The following is an 18,003-nucleotide window of genomic DNA, read 5'->3' on the forward strand; positions in this document are numbered from 1 at the left end:
TCATAGAAGAACATTTAATATGTGATCAGCATATGTATGATCCACTGTTACAGAGAATGACAGTCGGGGAGACTGGGGATGGTTGTAATGCTTTTTGTCTCAGCACTTAACTTGCTGAATTTCTGTGTTGTCAAATTTTGACACAAAGCATCTTTTTTTTTGGTCTACTACAAATATATTTTCAACTTCAACTATATTACAGAACTCATTAATTGCTGTCCAATACAAGTAGTTCCATTGTTACAACCTGCCCCACCACCGGGGTAACTTGTAACACAACTGGGGTTAGTTATAACAATAAGAATGAAAAATTTAAAATGACAAAATTACAAAAATTATGCATAAAAAACTGATACATAAGATGATAACCAATTCCCACTATTGTCTAACTTCCTAACCTGTACCTGTCAGATGCTTAGTACCTCATGAGTCTAAAGTAAGTCTGCTGCCTCAGTTAGGTTACCACTCAAGATGTCCTTTTGCTTTGCACTGAAGAATTTTGACTGCCGTGACACTGCTGCCACATAAGACAGCTGTGCTGGTTCTTTGTCTCTGATGTTTTGTTATTTCTTGCAGTGTCTGCTCAGTGTTACATGGCAGAAAGAGTATTATTTGGGGACAGACCTTAATGTCTTTCCCTGCCTCACTTTTAGTATGTGTGCAGGCACACCCCTATCACTTTTAACCTCTAACTCTCCTGGTCTGTTAAAGAGATAGAGGAGATAAGATGTGTTTAGTTGTCACTGGGGTTAGATGTAACACTTTCATAAAAGCTGTTACAACCATCCCCACCCGTGTCCTCCAGTGTTTAGTGAGCTGTAGCAGCATGGCGGTTTAAGATGAAAGATGAAGATGAAATACCTCACATTTTTTCTAAGAGACTACTCTTTAATCTAATACAAATTACATTATTCTAATTTCAACAATATCAGTACTTATTGAAAAATATAGACCTGCATCCAGAAATTACTTTCATATCTGAAAATCAGTGTTTTGGCTGTAAAATCTGCACACTTCTTCACACAACAATGAAATTTCCCATGCAAGCTCAGGAAGGAAGTGATCATCCAATAAAACATCGTCGGTCGCCCCTATATCACGCTGGGCAGGACAGGGGCGCCATGTTGTGAGATACGTGCTCTGTTACCACTGCTAACAGAAGTGCACTCAATCCAAAAAGAGAGAGTTTAAAATGTGAGTGGAGGAAGCGCATCAGGGTCTGTATCCAGCTTTGAAGTGCCAAGTCATATGGACCTATGCTGTTTATTGTAATTAGTTTGTCCAAATACCGTTGCTTGACCACTGTAGCAGGCACAGGTAACAGAGTGTGATCCTAACAAGATGGCGCCTCCCTCCAAAAAAATTAACATGGTAAAAAAATTAACACGGTGTGGCTTTAACTTCACATTATCCACAGATGAAACAATCCCACATTTGTTCAAAGCTCCACCTTAAATAACTACAATATTAATCTCATGCTTGTCTTTGCTTTTATTATGACATTTTAAACTACATGTTTCAACATCAAAATTTGGAATATCCATAATTCACACAAAAGAGTAAAAGGAGCTTCTCTGCATTTCCCAAAAGTTTGAGTCACTGTGAAATTACGAATACCTACGGTACATATATAAATGCACCACACAACTCCACTTTTGTGTTTCTTTTTACTTGTCCTCTATATGTGAGGTGATCTTTTGCCTCTGCAGCCCTGAATGTAACTCTAAAGTCCCCTCACGTTTATTTATTGTTTTTAAATTGCACTTTGGTCACTGTTGGGGACTAAGGGAGTGGGGACAAAGTTCACAGGGCGCCTGTAAGGAGGAGGGGGTAAAGAGGAGGAAGGTTAAAAAAAAAAGAAAACTGACCTTTGAAAGCAAAACAGCAGGTGGAGAGCTAAAACCAGGCAGCTCAGTACACACTGAGAGGAAATTCAACACAGGGAAAATGAAAGTATATGTTCTTTAAGCTGAAGAGGGACTACAAATATTATGAGGCCCAACGCTGCCTGTCTTGCTCTCATCTGAGTGTGGCAGTGCACACGAGCGTTTGTTTGCAAGGCAGCAGTGACATAAGGCATCAGCGTAATGGAAGACAGGATAGAGGAGAGGGCCGGGGCAGCCATGGCGAGGCCGAGCCGTTTGACCGCCCTTCAGGAGCAGCTGATCTGGGCCCTGCTGGGATCTGGACTGTCCCGGGATGTCCTGGTCCAAGCTGTAGGGGAGCTGGAGCGAGACAGGGCGAGTGCTGGTGCCGAGAGAGGAGAGAGGGGGGATGGAGAGAGCTCTGAGGAAGGAGAGATGGATTTCCCACCACCTATATTCCGAGAACTGGAGAAGCTTTCCCCAGAAGAGGCAGCTAAATTGAGGAATGAAGTTGACCGCCTACTGCAGTAAGTAGATCCAAAGCTTCATGGCAACAGCAAAATCACTTGAATCTCTCACTTACTGCTATTCTCATGCAGCAAGTTGTGCAGGACCTGATCAGGTCAAATTTCCAAAATGCCTTGACTGATTCATCAACACTGTTTTTGAATTCTCCTTTTCTCTTTCACCTCCTGTATATGAAAACTAAGCACCTGAGAGCTGAAACAACAGTTTACCTGATAATATCCCCTTTTCCTTTATTCTTCTTAAGCTCGGATCCCCTCTCTTTACAAAATCCTCCCTCCTTCTCCTGCTTCTCTGTCTCTCTCCCTCTGCAATCTGGCTTCTGAGGCGAATTTAAAGAGGGTTCCTCCTTTGCTAGTTACTAATTACCCACCCCCATCATTATTCTCTGGCCATTTCTTAATAAATAAGCTACATGCATAGGTGAAGATTAATGGAGAAGGGCTGGTCATGTGAGGCAATGTTTACACAAGGCGCCAGTGATATTTCTACATCGTTTTGGGCCTCTTTTCTGATATTTGGAATACACTGTGCACATCTTACACTTTACTGAGATGTGTATTTTTAAAAAGTATTAAACATTCACTAATCAGCTTATTAAAATAGATTTTATTACAGTTGTCTGTTTAAAAAAATATCTGAAAATAGGTTGTGTGCTGAATTAGAATCTTGTAAAGTCAGAAATTTGAAATTTTGTGTCTTTTATCTGCTCCTGACCTGAGAGTTAGGGAGTGTTAAATTAGGATTCATAAACCTTTCACACCTTTTTTCCTCTCCAGTGATCTGAAAGGGCTGGACTTTGCCCCTTTGTGCTTTCCCTTATCTCTCTCTGTCAATAAGCCTCTGTCTACTTCCCTCTGAGTGGCCATGCATTATGTCTAATGTTGTGACTGTTGAGACCTTTCCAGAAAAGGTTTAACCCAGAAATACTAGAGAAAGGAAAAAGGGATTCACTTCTGTCAAATGAATATAAGAATACATGAGAACGTTAGGTAGGCGAGTACACATTAAAAATTTGTCTGTGTGACAGGGAGGATCCCTGGCATGTTGCTAAAATGGTTAAAAGCTACATGCAGCAGCACAACCTCCCTCAGAGAGAGGTGGTAGAGTCCACAGGACTCAACCAGTCCCATCTCTCCCAGCACCTCAACAAAGGCACGCCTATGAAGAACCAGAAGAGGGCCTCTCTGTACACCTGGTACGTCAAGAAGCAATGCGAGATCAGCCAGCGTGAGTACACAAGCAGCTGTGGAGCTGCAAAGGCCCGAATTTCTGCTTTCAAACATGCATCAAATATCAGTTCTCTAACAGTGTGAGACTGAATGAGAGATGTAAAAAACAGAAAAATAAAAAAGGCCATTCCCTTTCAGAATTTACCAACGCCAAACATGGCCTTCCGTCTGTGGAGGAGCAAGGAGAGGAGACCAGGAAAGGACGGAGGAACAGGTTCAAATGGGGTCCAGCATCCCTGCAGATCCTCTTCCACGCCTATGAACGGCAGAAGAACCCCAGCAAGGAGGAGAGGGAGGGCTTGGTGGAGGACTGTAACAGGTGAGACATAGTGACCGAGATCAAAGGGAGAAGTCAAAGGCCTGACACGCTCTTTACAAAAGTCAAAGTCAAAGTCAAAGTCAAAGTCAACTTTATTGTCAATTCTGCCACATGTACAGGACGTAGATGGGACTGAGATGCTGTTTCTCCCAGACCCCTGTTGTAAACATGCAAGTGCACAAACAAAAGAAAAGAAAAAGCTTGATATCTGATCATACATATTTCTTTATAACAATAAATATTCATAACTAAATCAGCAACAATCAATTTGAGGAGTCCCTGTGGTTTGCATCTTCCACATTTTATTGTGTGTTGTGCAATGTGGGACTCGTGCTAGTCTGGTCTTGGACTTGACCACTCTCGACCACTCCAAGTCTTGATGTTGTCTTGATACACTCTGGTCTTGGTCATGACTTGGTCTTGGTTTAGGTGGTCTTGACTACAACAGTGAATGTACCACACTTTAAAAGAGACAGTGTATGCCTTCAAGATGTAAAGCCATGTACCAGTGTGTTCTTCCTCCCTCAGGGCAGAGTGTCATCAGAGGGGGGTGTCGCCCTCCCAGCTTGCTGGCCTGGGCTCAAACCTAGTAACTGAGGTCCGCGTGTACAACTGGTTCGCCAACCGCCGCAAAGAGGAGGCCTTCCGTCACAAACTGGCTCTGGACACACCTTTTACCAGCCAATCCGCCTCCTCTTCTCACCCCAACCTCCCACCAAGTCCTGAACACGGTAATACCCTGACAGTGTCCAGGCAAGCTTGAGGAGTGATTAATGGAAATTCAAAGTGAAATAAAAACTGCCTTCTAAAATATGTAGCGAGTGTTGTGTTGAGACAAAGATAGACTCACCCACACCAGATCTTAAGACTTTCTTGTCTTTTTGATCCCTTGGTGTAAAATAACGAGCACACACTTGAAGACTTGACTGTACTGGTTCTGGTACTGATGGTCATATTTCTCTGTTACGTCATGCTGCCATTTGGAGCTATCAACTAATTTATGTTTGATGTGTGTGTGAAATTCAAACTCCTATCAGTGTTGTGGGGCCTGACTTTTCCAGGTGTGAAATACAGCCAGCAAATCTTGTGTGACGCTGTTAGCTCAGCCAGAGGCAGCGGAGGGGACAGAGTGGGACGACTGGTGGTCAGCCCTATCCAGCTGGAGCCCAGCCACACACTCCTCGAGACACATAACCCCAAACTGGTGAGAGCATGTGTCATCGTGGTCCTAGTTTATATTCAAGTCTACCTGTATAGACTGCTGCCATTGTGACCGTGTTGTCTTCTGGTCTCAGGTGTCTAGCGGTGGACCACTGCCCCCAGTAAGCACTCTGACCTCCCTGCACAGTCTGTCTGCCTCCCCTGCCTCCTCACAGGGCCTCATCATGGCCTCACTGCCTAGCGTCATGAGCCTGGGGGAGTCCTCACTTCTCATTGGTAACATTGCCTCTCTAGTTTCCCCTCTTTTCTGTGTTAAGAATGAAATTAAAATTCTGACAACAATGTCTTTGGGGGTTGATTCACAGGTTTAACCTCCACACAGCCTCAGACCGTGCCTGTTATCAACAATGTGGGGGGCGGTTTCACCACTCTCCAGCCAATCTCATTCCAGCAGCAGCTTCATGCCTCTTCCCAGCAGCCAATATCACACCAGCTCCAGAGTCACATGGGGGCCAGTCCCTTCATGGCAACCATGGCGCAGCTGCCATGTCACAGTAAGGCCACAGCTTGAAAGTGATGTGAGTTTAACATGTTACGTTGAGTAAGGACTCATTCATCTGTTTCTCATTACAGTGTACAACAAATCAGATTCACCCCAGTACCACTCGTCCAGTCTGCTGTCTCAAGCCATGGTCATTGCTGACAGCAGCAGCCTGGGGACGCTGACCAGCCTCACTGCTGTCAGACAGGTAAATGGGTCAGACCAGTTGTTAAGGCTCAAATAATCCTATTTTGATTTTAAAAAACTGATTTTTGTTTTGCATAGATTCTAACAGCAGATCCCGAGGAACAGACGGACCCACCTTTACAAGAGGACTCTCTACACCTGCAGCCGCACACACCTGTGCCAGGTAAACACCTGTAAATACAGGCTTACTCCTTGACATCTACATCCTATTACATCTTTGGGATGACATCATAGCTAGTTTCGCAAAGTTTAAAGGGACCTCCAACCTATAATTGTTTAAGCCGATTAGATGAATTTGAGAAATTGGGATGTTCTGTAACGTTTTGTTGGAACTGACATTAACCAGTTAAATGTTAACATATAAACTCAACAAAGTGCTTGCAATGATTTTAAAGGAGTAGTTCAACATTTTGGGAACTATGTTTTATTTCCTTTATTGTCAAGAGTAAGATGAGATGATTTACACCACTGTCAACGTGGAGAGTGGTATCAGTCTTCTCATGCAGTATTTAGGGGCGTATTTTGGCAGAAATGATAAATAATGTTCATGATTATGTTTTAATTAGTTTATAATCACCTGAAAATGAGAATCATTTTTGTTATCTTAGAATGAGCCGTATTAGCATCTACTAGGGGCGTAACAGTTCCCAAAATTCAAAGTTAGGTTCAATATGATATGGTGGTGTCATGGTATGGTACGTTTTCGATACGAGAAATTTAATTGATTTTTAAAACCTTTTTTTTTTTAATTTAATTTATATTAATTAATTTACATATTAAAACTACCATTGTTAAGTATCATCAGCTGTACCTGAGTGACCCATCTCTTGGGGTGTCTTCTAAGCAACATATAAAACAAAAACAGCTCCTTATAAAATATAAAATGTAATACTGTAGTTATAAACAAATACAAACAAAAGGAGCAATTCTTCAAAAATTGTGAAGGAATATTGAAACGGGGCTTGAATACAAACAAAAGAGGCATGTTCTTAAAACCTGTGTTTTCCTCCACGGAGTCAAGTCTGTATCAGTCACCACAGTGATTACTTTTCACCTGTCTGAATCAGTTGGGAATGACTGCCTAAATGCTGCAGGGACAACATTAGCTTATAGCTTGTGTTGCTCCCTGTTTTTGTCTAGTTCCACCTATTGACACACTGGAGGGAAATCAGCGTAAATGACATGTTGTTCTACATTAGCCAAGAATGGACAAATTAAAAACTGGCTCTAGATAGGGCCATTTGTCTTTTTGTATAGGCCACTGTAGTTCTCCTACATGCAATCTGCAACCTCACCACTAGATGCCACTACATCCTACGAACTGGCCCTTTAACTCTTAGCAAGGAAGCAACTCAGTGTATTTCCCATGCATCCATCATCACGAGTATAATCAATTCATTGCATGCAACCTTTTTTTAATAACTGCAGCATTTGAGATGAAAAAAAAAATCGATGTCTGTGGGTTTTATTGTTGAGTGGCAAACCAGTTTACCAGTACATAGGCAAAAATCTATACCAAAGACAAAACTAAATTATCTTTGCCATCTTCCTTTAGGTATTTAATTAAAAGACTACATAATTTTAACGATGCCTTCCCAAGTTGATTTTTGCTTCCATTAGCGGAAACATGTACCTTATTCCTCATCATAGCTAGTACATTTCAGTAGAATGTGTTCATCTGATTCACATCCATTACAGTGTGCGTAATTTGGTTGGGTGTTAACCTATTTCATGACGTGTTTGATTGAGCCCTTTTACATTGTAGATGTTTTTCTGTGCAATTGCCGTCCCCATATTCTTGCCATTATTTTGCATATAATAATAGTTTTGACATCAGTCTGTCATTTAAGGGACAGACCTGTATGACCATATCCTCATTGCCTTCCACACCTACAAAGGAGTAACCCAGAGGACACTCCAACTTCTACTACGCAGCTTCAATTCTACATAAATGAGCATGTGATGAAGGGTTATTAAACTGCCTGTAGTCTATCTGTAGTTTCTGCTTCTGTGCTGCAAACAATTTAGTGTTACCAATAGCTTTCCAGCCCAGATAAACCAATTTTCTCTTTGTCAACAGCTTCCTCCGAGAGCCTCGAGCTGTATCCGGCCTCTCAGACAACAGACAGTCACCAGTCTCACCTCCTCTCGCCCTCACCAACAGACATCAGCGCCTACATCCCTACACAAATGGTGTCTACTGCGCAGTAGAAGTGCTCTGGCAACATAGTGTCTCCTCACTATCAGCTGGTCTCAGGAGCATGATAGTGTTTTGGATGGACAGCTACCTCTGGTGTAAATTTCCAGAAAAAACCTGGAGTCAGGGGCCACAGTGGCGATTCAGCTTTGATGTTTCACAGACTCTCTGAAACTCTGTGCCACTGTAATACGAACAAGGATCGACATTAGAGAAGATTAACTTTTGATACAACAATCAACTGAAAATCAACACCAAAATGTATTTTTATTAAGATGTTTTAGTAACATTCAAAAATTGTACATTGAGTTTTAACTTGTAAACTGCATGTTACCTGCATTTTTTATGTCATTGCCTTGAAATGCTTTTTCACACTCTTAATAAGTATCTTTAATAACAAAGTAAAGACTATCTCAAGAATAACAATGAGCAATGGAATGAATACATTAATGTTTAGATAAACTTTTTTGTAATGTATTTTCCTTATGTTATGAAACAAATGGCTTTCTTAAATATACTCAAAATGTTCTGAAAGGTTTTGCAGACTGGAGAACAAACATCCCAAAACAGTGAAAGATTAGTCCTTAGAAATTCAGTTCAAAGCTTCTTCCTCTGTGTGAAACTTTTGCTTCTTTTTCTTTTTCTGTTTTACTTTGACTTGCATGTGTTCCTGCTCAGAGTTCCCGTGCTCACCATTTCTGTGAGCATTAAGAGGAGAACCTGCAGAGTCCACCTGCTCGCTCTCTTCTTGATTCTGTTTCCTCTTTTTCTTCTTCTTTTTAACAACATGGTTCTCCTCTTCCTCTGCCACTTTCTTCCTTTTCTTTACTTGTTCTGAGCAGGGAGGCTCTGCTGAGGGAGTGGAGAGTGTAGAGGGCAGTGACGATGTGGATAAGAGATCTTTGACAGACACTGCTGCCTCCTTCAGCCTTGTTTCCATCTCACTGTCGCTGTCACTGTCACCAACAGAGGAATGTGTAACGTTAGAGTTACTAAACCCCCAAACCACTTTTTCAGTTAAAAACCAATATACCTGTATGGGTATTTAGTCATGTTGTTGATTGATTCAGGTCCAAATCTTGACATTTCAGTGCAACATATCTGTATTCTAAGTATTGTGTTGTAAATGATCATAGTGACTGCCCTCCATAGGCTAAAACCAGGCTATTGCAACTGAATTTTGCTATTGGCTGATCCAGTGCAAAGTGAGGTATATCAAGGCAGTTTTCCTCACCAATCGACCGACTGACCAACCACCTCCCGTCTCTGCAGACTGTGGCAGCAGTGGTCACTCAGTCAGTTACTATACAGCTTTAATTAGCCCAAGATATAAAAATAATGGAAGTTCTTTAAAAACAAAATAATAAGAACCTTGAGCTGGGAATAGGCCGGCGCCTCACAGGGGCTGGAGGATCATCAGCTGTCTGTCCTGGGACTGATGTAGAAAAAAGACGAAACCCTGAAAAATAGATAAATAAATAAATAAATAAAAGCCAAAGGAAAACATGGAGGGATGTACATTTAAAGAAAAGGTGACAGAATCCCCATGAAATTTGCAAGTACCAAAAATAAAGACAAACCTCACCTTCATCATCATCATCATCATCATCATCATCACATTTTGCTGATTGCAAACAGGACAAAGTTTCCATCTTCATCTCTGTAATGGAGCTGACAGTAGCAGGCATATTATAAGTTAACATGTAAAAATATGTGCATCCTGTCCTCACATTATTCGGAGATGATTGCATTACAATGCTAAACTTCTCTACACTGCCAAACTACTTACTTGTCAAGAAGATGTCCCAACTTTTTGGCAACGTGCGTTCGAAACCCTTGTGTGACCTGGAGCTCGTTGCCATCATGGTCATGGTCAGCGACAACAACACTGTTGCATGGCAAGAAAATATTTTAACTTATCTCATTTGTGATATTCAAATATTTGTATGAAATTCAGCATTCAATTTTACTGCAGCACCTCTAATATATAGCTATAGCTGACACACAAGAACTGTGTCAACTTCCTAATGGTAGGAAGCTGAAAAGTTAGTTATATAGGCTTCTTAAACTGTGTGAAGCACAAACAATTTTACAGTAGCTCCTCTTGATTGTTTATACAGATTAAAGTTTGATGTTATGAGGACAAAAATAGCTTACCGCTTTGACTGCTGCACATTGCTCTCCCCGTCTGTAACAAGCAAACACACCAGCAGTTTTCAACAGGTAAAATGCATATGATGACAAACTCTCAGAATGCGTTTTAATGGACTACCAGCTCAGTTGTTGGTACCGAAAGTTGAAACCAGTAACCCTGCTAAAGGTTAGAGCAAGTTAATGAGCTATGAAGTCCAATAAAATGTTTTATTTTTGACAGTCACGTACCTTCAGGTAACGTTTAATGACAACTAACGTTACTATCTCTGTATGTGCATTACATGTATTAAGGGTGGACTTCTCACCAGGCTACTGCCGCTGTATTTCTACCGGAGTTTATCTGCTTGTACAGGCATGTTCACTACGTCCCTCACTATGAGATAAAAGAAAAACTTTCACCTTTATTCTTCACACTTTGTGTCTCCCAAACTGCCTCCCGACACTTTTTCAGCGCTTCATCGTCACTACTGCTGGAGTCTTCAGACACACCGACCATCTTTTTAGTGGAGGCCGCCATGATAAAGGCATGTGCTGCTAGTGTTGTCTGTTTTGAGCTGAGGATTCTGGGTAATGGAGTCAATGAGCACTGAAGGCCCAGAAATGGGCTTTTTTCTGTCATTAGGGACGATAGGGGGTCGCCAATTCGAGTCTCCCTCCAGACCAAATACGGAGCGTGGACTGGTAGCTAGAGAGGTGCCAGTTCACCTCCTGGGCACTGCAGAGGCGCTCTTGAGCAAGGCACCAGACCCCAACCACCCAGCATGCCTGTCCATGGGCAAACCCCTCACTTTGACATCTTCCCATTTAATGCATGTTTAGGTCCTGTTTGCACATGTATGTATGACAACAGAATGAAAAATTTAAATTCCCCTCAGGCATTAATAAATTATATCTTCTTCTTCTTCTTCTTCTTCTTCTCCTTCTCCTCCTTCTTCTTCATGCTGCAGGACAACCACCGCACCACCCAGCTTGGTCTTAGCAAGGTGCTGCAGAAAAGATTTCATACAATCCCCAAATGCAAAAGCAAGCAGGTGGAACACAGTGAATACAGAAAAAAACCATATCCAATCAGAAAGCACCTTATAACAGCATCAATTACAATGTCATCACATAGTAAATGAGGCTTTGAGAGGGATCAGGCTACAGCCATCATTAATCAGAGATCCTCAGATTTATAAAACAAAAAGGCCAAATCAGAGGCAAAAATAGGCCAGTGCTTTATAATGGTGTTTCTAAGGATAAAGACCTGATGAGTCTAAGTGGGTATACAGAAGATGGAGTAGCTTTCATCTTTTTTGACACTTCTTTGTAAAAGATTGGATCTAGAGAAAGCACCTTGGTATGCCTTATCAACACACTGTAAAGAGTAGCCTCTGTCCAGACAATTTATGGCAGCAGCTTTATTAATAAATTCCTCATTAGAATGACATACATGTCTGAGCCTATAAAACTGACTCATGGGTAAACCATACTTTAAAGCTCTGTGATAATTCAGTCATCATACAACTTTGAGAAACAAGCTGTTTGAACAGAACCACATCAGAGAGAAAATATGTTAAATCCTCATTGTATTGATAGAGGAAGTCAAAAGATCTTGAAAAACCAAGAGCTGTGCAAAAATGGTCATTCCATAAACATTAAAAACAATGTCATAGATTTCCCATTTTACATTTCCAACATACGGAGATCAGAATTAAATGGAGATTTCATGTCATACCAAAAATATTCAGTTTGCAACAGCTATCCAAAATTGTGTGGGTATAGGAAAGTCAACAGAATTTATGTTTTCATGAGGTACCAATATGGCTGATGTAATGTAAATATACATATATAATGCATGATTTGTCTTGGACAGACCACATAATCAAACCATATGTCTGTTTACCATTTATGCCAATGGGGGGGGGGATAGAAAAATCCCAAAAATCCCTGATAATCTGCTTACAATGAGCATTAGTTTCAACGTGAACATGTTTTGCAGTCTGTCTTTTTTATTTACATTAAATTTCATACAACATAAATGCATCATTTTTTAAATCAGCCAATATAAAAGGAGTAGTCTATTTATCAGGTAACAGAATGGATTCATACATTGTTCTGGGGGGGGGGTCACGTCATAAAATCTTTTTGTGCAGATATACAAAGTGCCATTTAGACCGGATTTTAAGACAAAATACCACAGACTGAAAACGTGTTGCAAAACAATGCACAGTCTTCTCAGCTCCTACAACACCAGTGTTGCTAACCAGCTGTCAATCTGACAAAAACTGAGGGTGTATAGAGTCCTGGAGCAAAGACTACAGATGTCCATGCATGTGCCTGATATCACACTTGATGGGGTTATTACATAATGACTTGCCACTGATCCTTCAAAGGATAAAATGCCAAAGTTTGTACAGGTAAAGAGTACATGAAATGACTCAACACATGCTGTAAGACACCCATATCACACCAGGCAGTTCCGCAAAACGCTGGAGTGGAATATTCTTTCCTTTACCTTTATGCAGTGTTTGCCTTACAGGTGGATGATGCACTTAGTCTTCCTACATACAAAAAACAACCCAACAATGAACACCTAGATATAAGGCACATAGAATCAATGTTACAATGTACAGTAAACAGATCATTTGTGCATCGAAAACTACTTCCAGTCTGTACCAGTGGTTCTGCATTTAAATGCATTACATCATGGTGTCAGAGCAATGCTGACCATTTACATGGTTTTAGGAGTTTCTCCTGCCTTTCAGGCCGCTGCTGATGTCCATTCATGTCTGGACAATATGAAAAATCAGAGGAATGAAACAAGCTAATCACAGTGGATATTGAGACTGGAAATGACATGGCAGGCAGGAAACTGCTCATTGTTGGTATTTTTAATAAACACTACAGACATCCCAACTTTTCAGGAACACATTTAAATAGATGGAATATAATTCAGCAGCACCGCAGCCTCTTAAATGACCATATAATCAAACAGACACCTCTCTGATAAAGTGTCACCAAAACTGAGTATTGCAAGCTTAACTATGGAAGGATTTAGTGCAGGGCTGTTAGGCAGAATTAAATTACATTGTGTAGGTGTACCTGGAAACTTTGGAAACTCGAATATAACATTACACAATTTGGCATAAATGGGTTATAATTAATGCAAAACCACCAGTATAGTCTTTAAAACAGGGCTTCCATGAATAGACAAACAGGTCAACTTCTGTATCTACTCTACTGCCTCGTTAAAAAATAGATCAACTACCAAGCTACATCACTCTGTACTGACATGTTGCGTGCTAGATTAAGAACCTGAGTGCAGAGCAGCTGAAGATACACTCAGCAAAAACTTGGTTCCTTAAGAGTGGGATTCACAGTGCTGTACCAAATAAACCAGGAAGACAAACCTCAAGGGATTAAATAACTGTGTGATTACACACTGGAGTGGATAAAGCGGGCTGACCACACTGTTTTAGACACAGATGCCATATAAAGCAAGTCCGGTAACTCAGACTCTGCTGCTATCTTGTCCTTTTCATGTATCCCAGCATGTGTGCAGGTTACAGAGTTTGAACAAATGCTAGATTCCCAGCTGACAGTCATCAATGTTGTTAAAACTGCTGTAAAGAGCTCATGCTGTTCTTGAAAAATGTCCTACTGAAGATCAGATAGGACAACCCAATGTTCCTTATAAAAGTGACACCAAGCTTAAACATCCAACGCAAACAGTCCAAATGACTCGTAACAATATTTAAGCAAGAATGAAACTCAAACAACGTCAACTAGTGCTACATGATAATCTATGACTAACAATACTGTAAAACATCTAGTTAATGCTCGCTTTTCCATACAGGAAACACAATTGTCACTTGCAAAAGGTAGTTCAAATAAACACCAACCGATAACAGCTTTATACTAAAGTAAATGAAATCATAACTAACAGTCTATAGGCTTTGCCATGAGAGGTCTATGACTCAAAGTGTCCCTTTCCAGCAGAGACGGCAAGAAACTTAAGGCAAGTGTTCAAGCAGTAACATGATTCTTGTATGACCAACAGAAAGAGAGAACAAAAAGGTTTCAGTCAGATTTAACAGAGAAATATTTAACGGAACATTCCTCAGAATCCCAGAAACTGGGCTCTGTGAGGTACTGGTGAATGGATCCATGATTTCATTTGAAGGCAGATGTGGTTCGTTGGCTCTTAAGAATTTTGTCACGTCTGTAGGAATGTCCACAATGGAGAGCATACTCCTGCCCCCCCTGCTTTTGGTTTGTGGTAATATAGGACATCCATCCCCTGGGAAGTATTGCAAACATTTTTTTTTATCTTTGAGTATTACAGACCACCATTGTAGGCATAGTCTGCCTTGTTGTGCATGATGAGTTTGTTGTCCACAAAGTAGAAACTGTCTGATCTGGTCTCGTAAGGGTGTGCAACCATTTGGCGAACTAGAGAGGGAGCAGGAAAAAGAGGGAAGGAGGGACAGATGGAACAAAGATTACTACATGGATTATTATCTGAAAATATGCATGAAACAGCATTAACATTAGTGGCCGAGCAAAATACACTCACTGAGGTCATCTGGAAGCTGTGGAAACTCATAAATGTGTTCACATGTGTTGCGGCTGTTGGGAATGCAAAAACCAAAGTCAAAGTCAAAGTTCTTGAGAAGGCGTCCCTGGAAGTAATGCCTCTCAATCATACGAAAGCTGTTTATGGGCCGGTCGCCCACTGTGAATTCCACACTGAGGAAACAAGAAAGACAAAATTTAAAATTCAGCTGAAACATAAAGTTTCAAACAACAACTTGACTCGGAAGAGACTGAACACGAAAGTGTGGTTATTATGTTCAGCTGTTTTTTAATAATCAGAAAGTTATAGTGCATTTACTTACGTTGCACCAACAGTGCACAGTTTTAGGAAGGCGGGTGTAAACTGATATCGGACAAAACGCCCTGCACTGGTGTCTACATCTCCACTCTCCTCTTCACCCTCCACAGGACCTAATGCAGAAACCATGTTTAGCTGGCATCCAATCACATATTCACAGGGTAGGCAAAAATTACAATAACTGGTAGCATTTTAATTTTTTAATTTCTTTTTAAAGATACATACAATGCTATCTGTTACATGGAAGTGCTTAATATGATCTTAAATGTTCTCTATTCATATAACTATCTAAATGATCATTCATCAGATAGGCCTATTCTATAAAAAACTATGATAAAACTGATTGCACTAATACAGCAAGATTTGTAAAAGCAATGTCAAATAAATCAAATCAAGATGTTAAGAATACACAGAGGTTTCCCAGTATTTTTCTAAATTCTGAATACGTTATACACATTTGTTACTAGTGGAAAGGAAGCAATAAAAATGACACATTCCTTGAGCATTGCTTCTGTTTGTGGGACTTTCTGTTCTCTTATATAAATAATTCTGGAGATAAAACAGAGAGCATACAATAATGGGGTGAGAGCTACACACAGCACACCCCTGGGAAAGACTGCTGATCTCATGCTTGGTGAAACAGCGCTTTGTTAACATTAAAAAACCTGTGGGCTATAACTGCAAAGCGTCACAGTGTCTGTATACATGCTTCTCCAAACTGGTCAAGTTAGAAAAGGTTAGCTTTCCATACATAATGCAGATTAAACAACTGTTACTGGGCAGTCAGACTGCAACTCCAATCATAAACTTCATAGAACTGTGGCTGTATAAGAAAATATGTCATGTTGAGTGAAACAAATCTCCTCTAGAGAAACTTTGTGAGCTTGTGAATAGCTGCATCTGTAAGAGGCAAAAGCTAAAATACTCCTTACCGCTGTTGGGAGGTTTGGCAATCTCAAACAGCACCGTTCCTGTCTCCAGATCTCTGATTTTAAAACGTGTAAAGTCAATGTTGTAGATATTGTCTTCAGGTTTGCACAAATAGTCTGGAATGTGAAATAAAAGCATGAGTTCATGTTAAGACAAACACAAACATATTGCGGGTGAGTCCATTATCCAACAGCCAGCAAGCACCCATTAGCAAATAGAAGTACTTCTTTGATATTCAATGAGATTCACTAATACTTATGTGATGAACTTTTAGACAAGTCACAAAACACTTTGGAGAAAAAGGCTCTCCCTCCCTTTGAGAACTGCGATAGCGCTTGATATGCATTTAGGGTTTCATTATCTGTTTTCTGGCTCCTGCACCTTGCAGTAGTGGTGAGTAATGCTACAGCTCAAGCTCCCAGCTTTACACAGTGTTGTGTGAGAGAAGGGAAGCAACACCATTGTTGTCTGGTCCGAGGAAAAAGCCAAAAACAATGGAAGGCATTAGGCAATTGCAGCAACTGTGGTAGACTGGGTGTCCGATGACACACACTGGGGTTTGACTCAGTGGGTTTAAGCAGGGCAGTTACTGGCATGGGCGGTGGTGAGAATTCCAGGGGACCAACGGAAAAGGGGCCAAAAAATAGCAGATTAAATAGCTGCACTGATACACTTTTTAAAATTAACATGACTCTGTGTAATGTAAAAGGACCCCTTGTAGTGACAAATGCACAGCAAATCATCACCTTACTCTGCAGCCTCCCTCAGTTTTGAAAAGCTTTTTAGCATCTTTCAGCTCAGTGTTTTCCAGCCTAAACCTCTGGTCTTGTCACTCACTTATTCCAAGTGAGTAGCATTTTTGGCAATTAAACTCCAATAAACACACTGTTTACCAACTGCTAAACCCAAATGGCAGACTAAGAGAGCTTGTGACTGACTTTTGATCATAGTGAAGCCAGATATTTCCCTCAGCAGTGGCCTGTGGACAACAAAATAAAGCTTAATGTTTGATGAATAGACCTGCATTTGTAAGGTGGCCAGGAAAATAACTGCATGAGTATGTGTTTTCTATGTATTAACACATTTGCCGTTACATCCTTATAAAATGACACTCTTGCTACTGTTCACCTTTCCTCAAGTCCCCAAGTGGCCCAAAAAAAAAGATTTAATAATACTTTAAGGACAGGGGGCCCTGGACAATGTTCCCTCCGGCTGGCACACATTGCCTACTGCGCCCCTGTTTCCATCCTACTTCTTTGATTAAAACCAAATAGTTAGGATGCCCAACTCAACACAAAGTTAAACACACTGCGTTAACTCGCTGTTTCTCAATATAATCATTACAATTAATTAATTATTGGTAACTTAAACTGATCTGGAAACTCGTCACTTAGCCACGATTAGCATAACGTTGTAGTAAATGGTGCCCGTTTGGCGGTGTGATTTTACTCACTTTGAGACCACGGTAACATTTACATTACATACCCTCCGTGACTACCCGGAGACCCAGGACATGGTCAGGGGTAATATCTCTCCCCAGAGCCCGGAGTTCATCCTCTGTGACCACGGGCCACTTATCTGTTTGACTGCGCCTCGACTTCAGCTTCTTCAGCATTCCTCCTCCGCTCTTTCGATCCCTATGATTCGTCTCCGAGCCGGTGTTTGCGTCCGTCTGACCTTTGCTGACTGTCGGTGCCGGTTTGTTTCGTGAACCGTTCATACCGGACACAGCAGCGATTATTTAAAAAAGAGCTGTTGTGCTTTGCAATTTGGGAGCGATTTACAAACTGCGGGTGTAATTTCAAGATGGCGTACAACGTGTATAGGAGACGGAAAACTAAGAATGTGATTGGCTGAGAACGATGGAGATTGTCATAGTTACCGAAGGGGTGTGATCGTTTTTTAGCCCCGGCCTCCCCGCTATGTCTTTAACTGGGTGTATTATGTTTCTACAAAGTGTTACAAGATTACTGAGTTGAATATGAGCATTTTGTTC

General features: G+C 40.9%; 3 protein-coding genes across 4 annotated transcripts; 1 reads left to right on the forward strand and 2 right to left on the reverse strand.

The window, feature by feature from the left end:
* The first annotated feature begins 1,454 nt into the window (after positions 1 to 1,454).
* Positions 1,455 to 8,389, forward strand: hnf1a (HNF1 homeobox a). Of its 2 annotated transcripts, none has more exons than XM_050051182.1 (10): positions 1,455 to 2,392; positions 3,421 to 3,620; positions 3,761 to 3,941; positions 4,470 to 4,672; positions 4,979 to 5,145; positions 5,237 to 5,378; positions 5,468 to 5,656; positions 5,736 to 5,851; positions 5,929 to 6,013; positions 7,931 to 8,389. In XM_050051182.1, the coding sequence occupies exons 1-10, from the start codon at positions 2,088 to 2,090 to the stop codon at positions 8,059 to 8,061; spliced, it is 1,719 nt and encodes a 572-aa protein (XP_049907139.1). In that variant the 5' UTR covers positions 1,455 to 2,087; the 3' UTR covers positions 8,062 to 8,389. The 2 variants fall into 2 exon arrangements, with proteins under 2 accessions (XP_049907139.1, XP_049907140.1); XM_050051183.1 differs by having other exon boundaries at positions 1,458 to 2,392; positions 5,003 to 5,145.
* Positions 8,302 to 10,768, reverse strand: c8h12orf43 (chromosome 8 C12orf43 homolog). The gene is made up of 6 exons (XM_050051202.1): positions 10,601 to 10,768; positions 10,205 to 10,235; positions 9,837 to 9,935; positions 9,633 to 9,718; positions 9,419 to 9,506; positions 8,302 to 9,003 (listed from the first exon to the last, which is right to left on the reverse strand). Exons 1-6 carry the CDS (start codon positions 10,716 to 10,718, stop codon positions 8,640 to 8,642), a joined length of 786 nt encoding a protein of 261 aa, XP_049907159.1. The 5' UTR covers positions 10,719 to 10,768; the 3' UTR covers positions 8,302 to 8,639.
* Positions 10,769 to 11,596: 828 nt separating this feature from the next.
* unc119.1 (unc-119 homolog 1) lies at positions 11,597 to 17,835 on the reverse strand. The gene is made up of 5 exons (XM_050051204.1): positions 17,493 to 17,835; positions 16,010 to 16,123; positions 15,082 to 15,190; positions 14,760 to 14,932; positions 11,597 to 14,635 (listed from the first exon to the last, which is right to left on the reverse strand). Exons 1-5 carry the CDS (start codon positions 17,725 to 17,727, stop codon positions 14,523 to 14,525), a joined length of 744 nt encoding a protein of 247 aa, XP_049907161.1. The 5' UTR covers positions 17,728 to 17,835; the 3' UTR covers positions 11,597 to 14,522.
* Between the last annotated feature and the right edge of the window lie 168 nt (positions 17,836 to 18,003).

This window comes from Epinephelus moara, chromosome 8 (assembly GCF_006386435.1).
Source record: "Epinephelus moara isolate mb chromosome 8, YSFRI_EMoa_1.0, whole genome shotgun sequence".
NCBI classification, from domain to species: Eukaryota; Metazoa; Chordata; class Actinopteri; order Perciformes; family Serranidae; genus Epinephelus; species Epinephelus moara.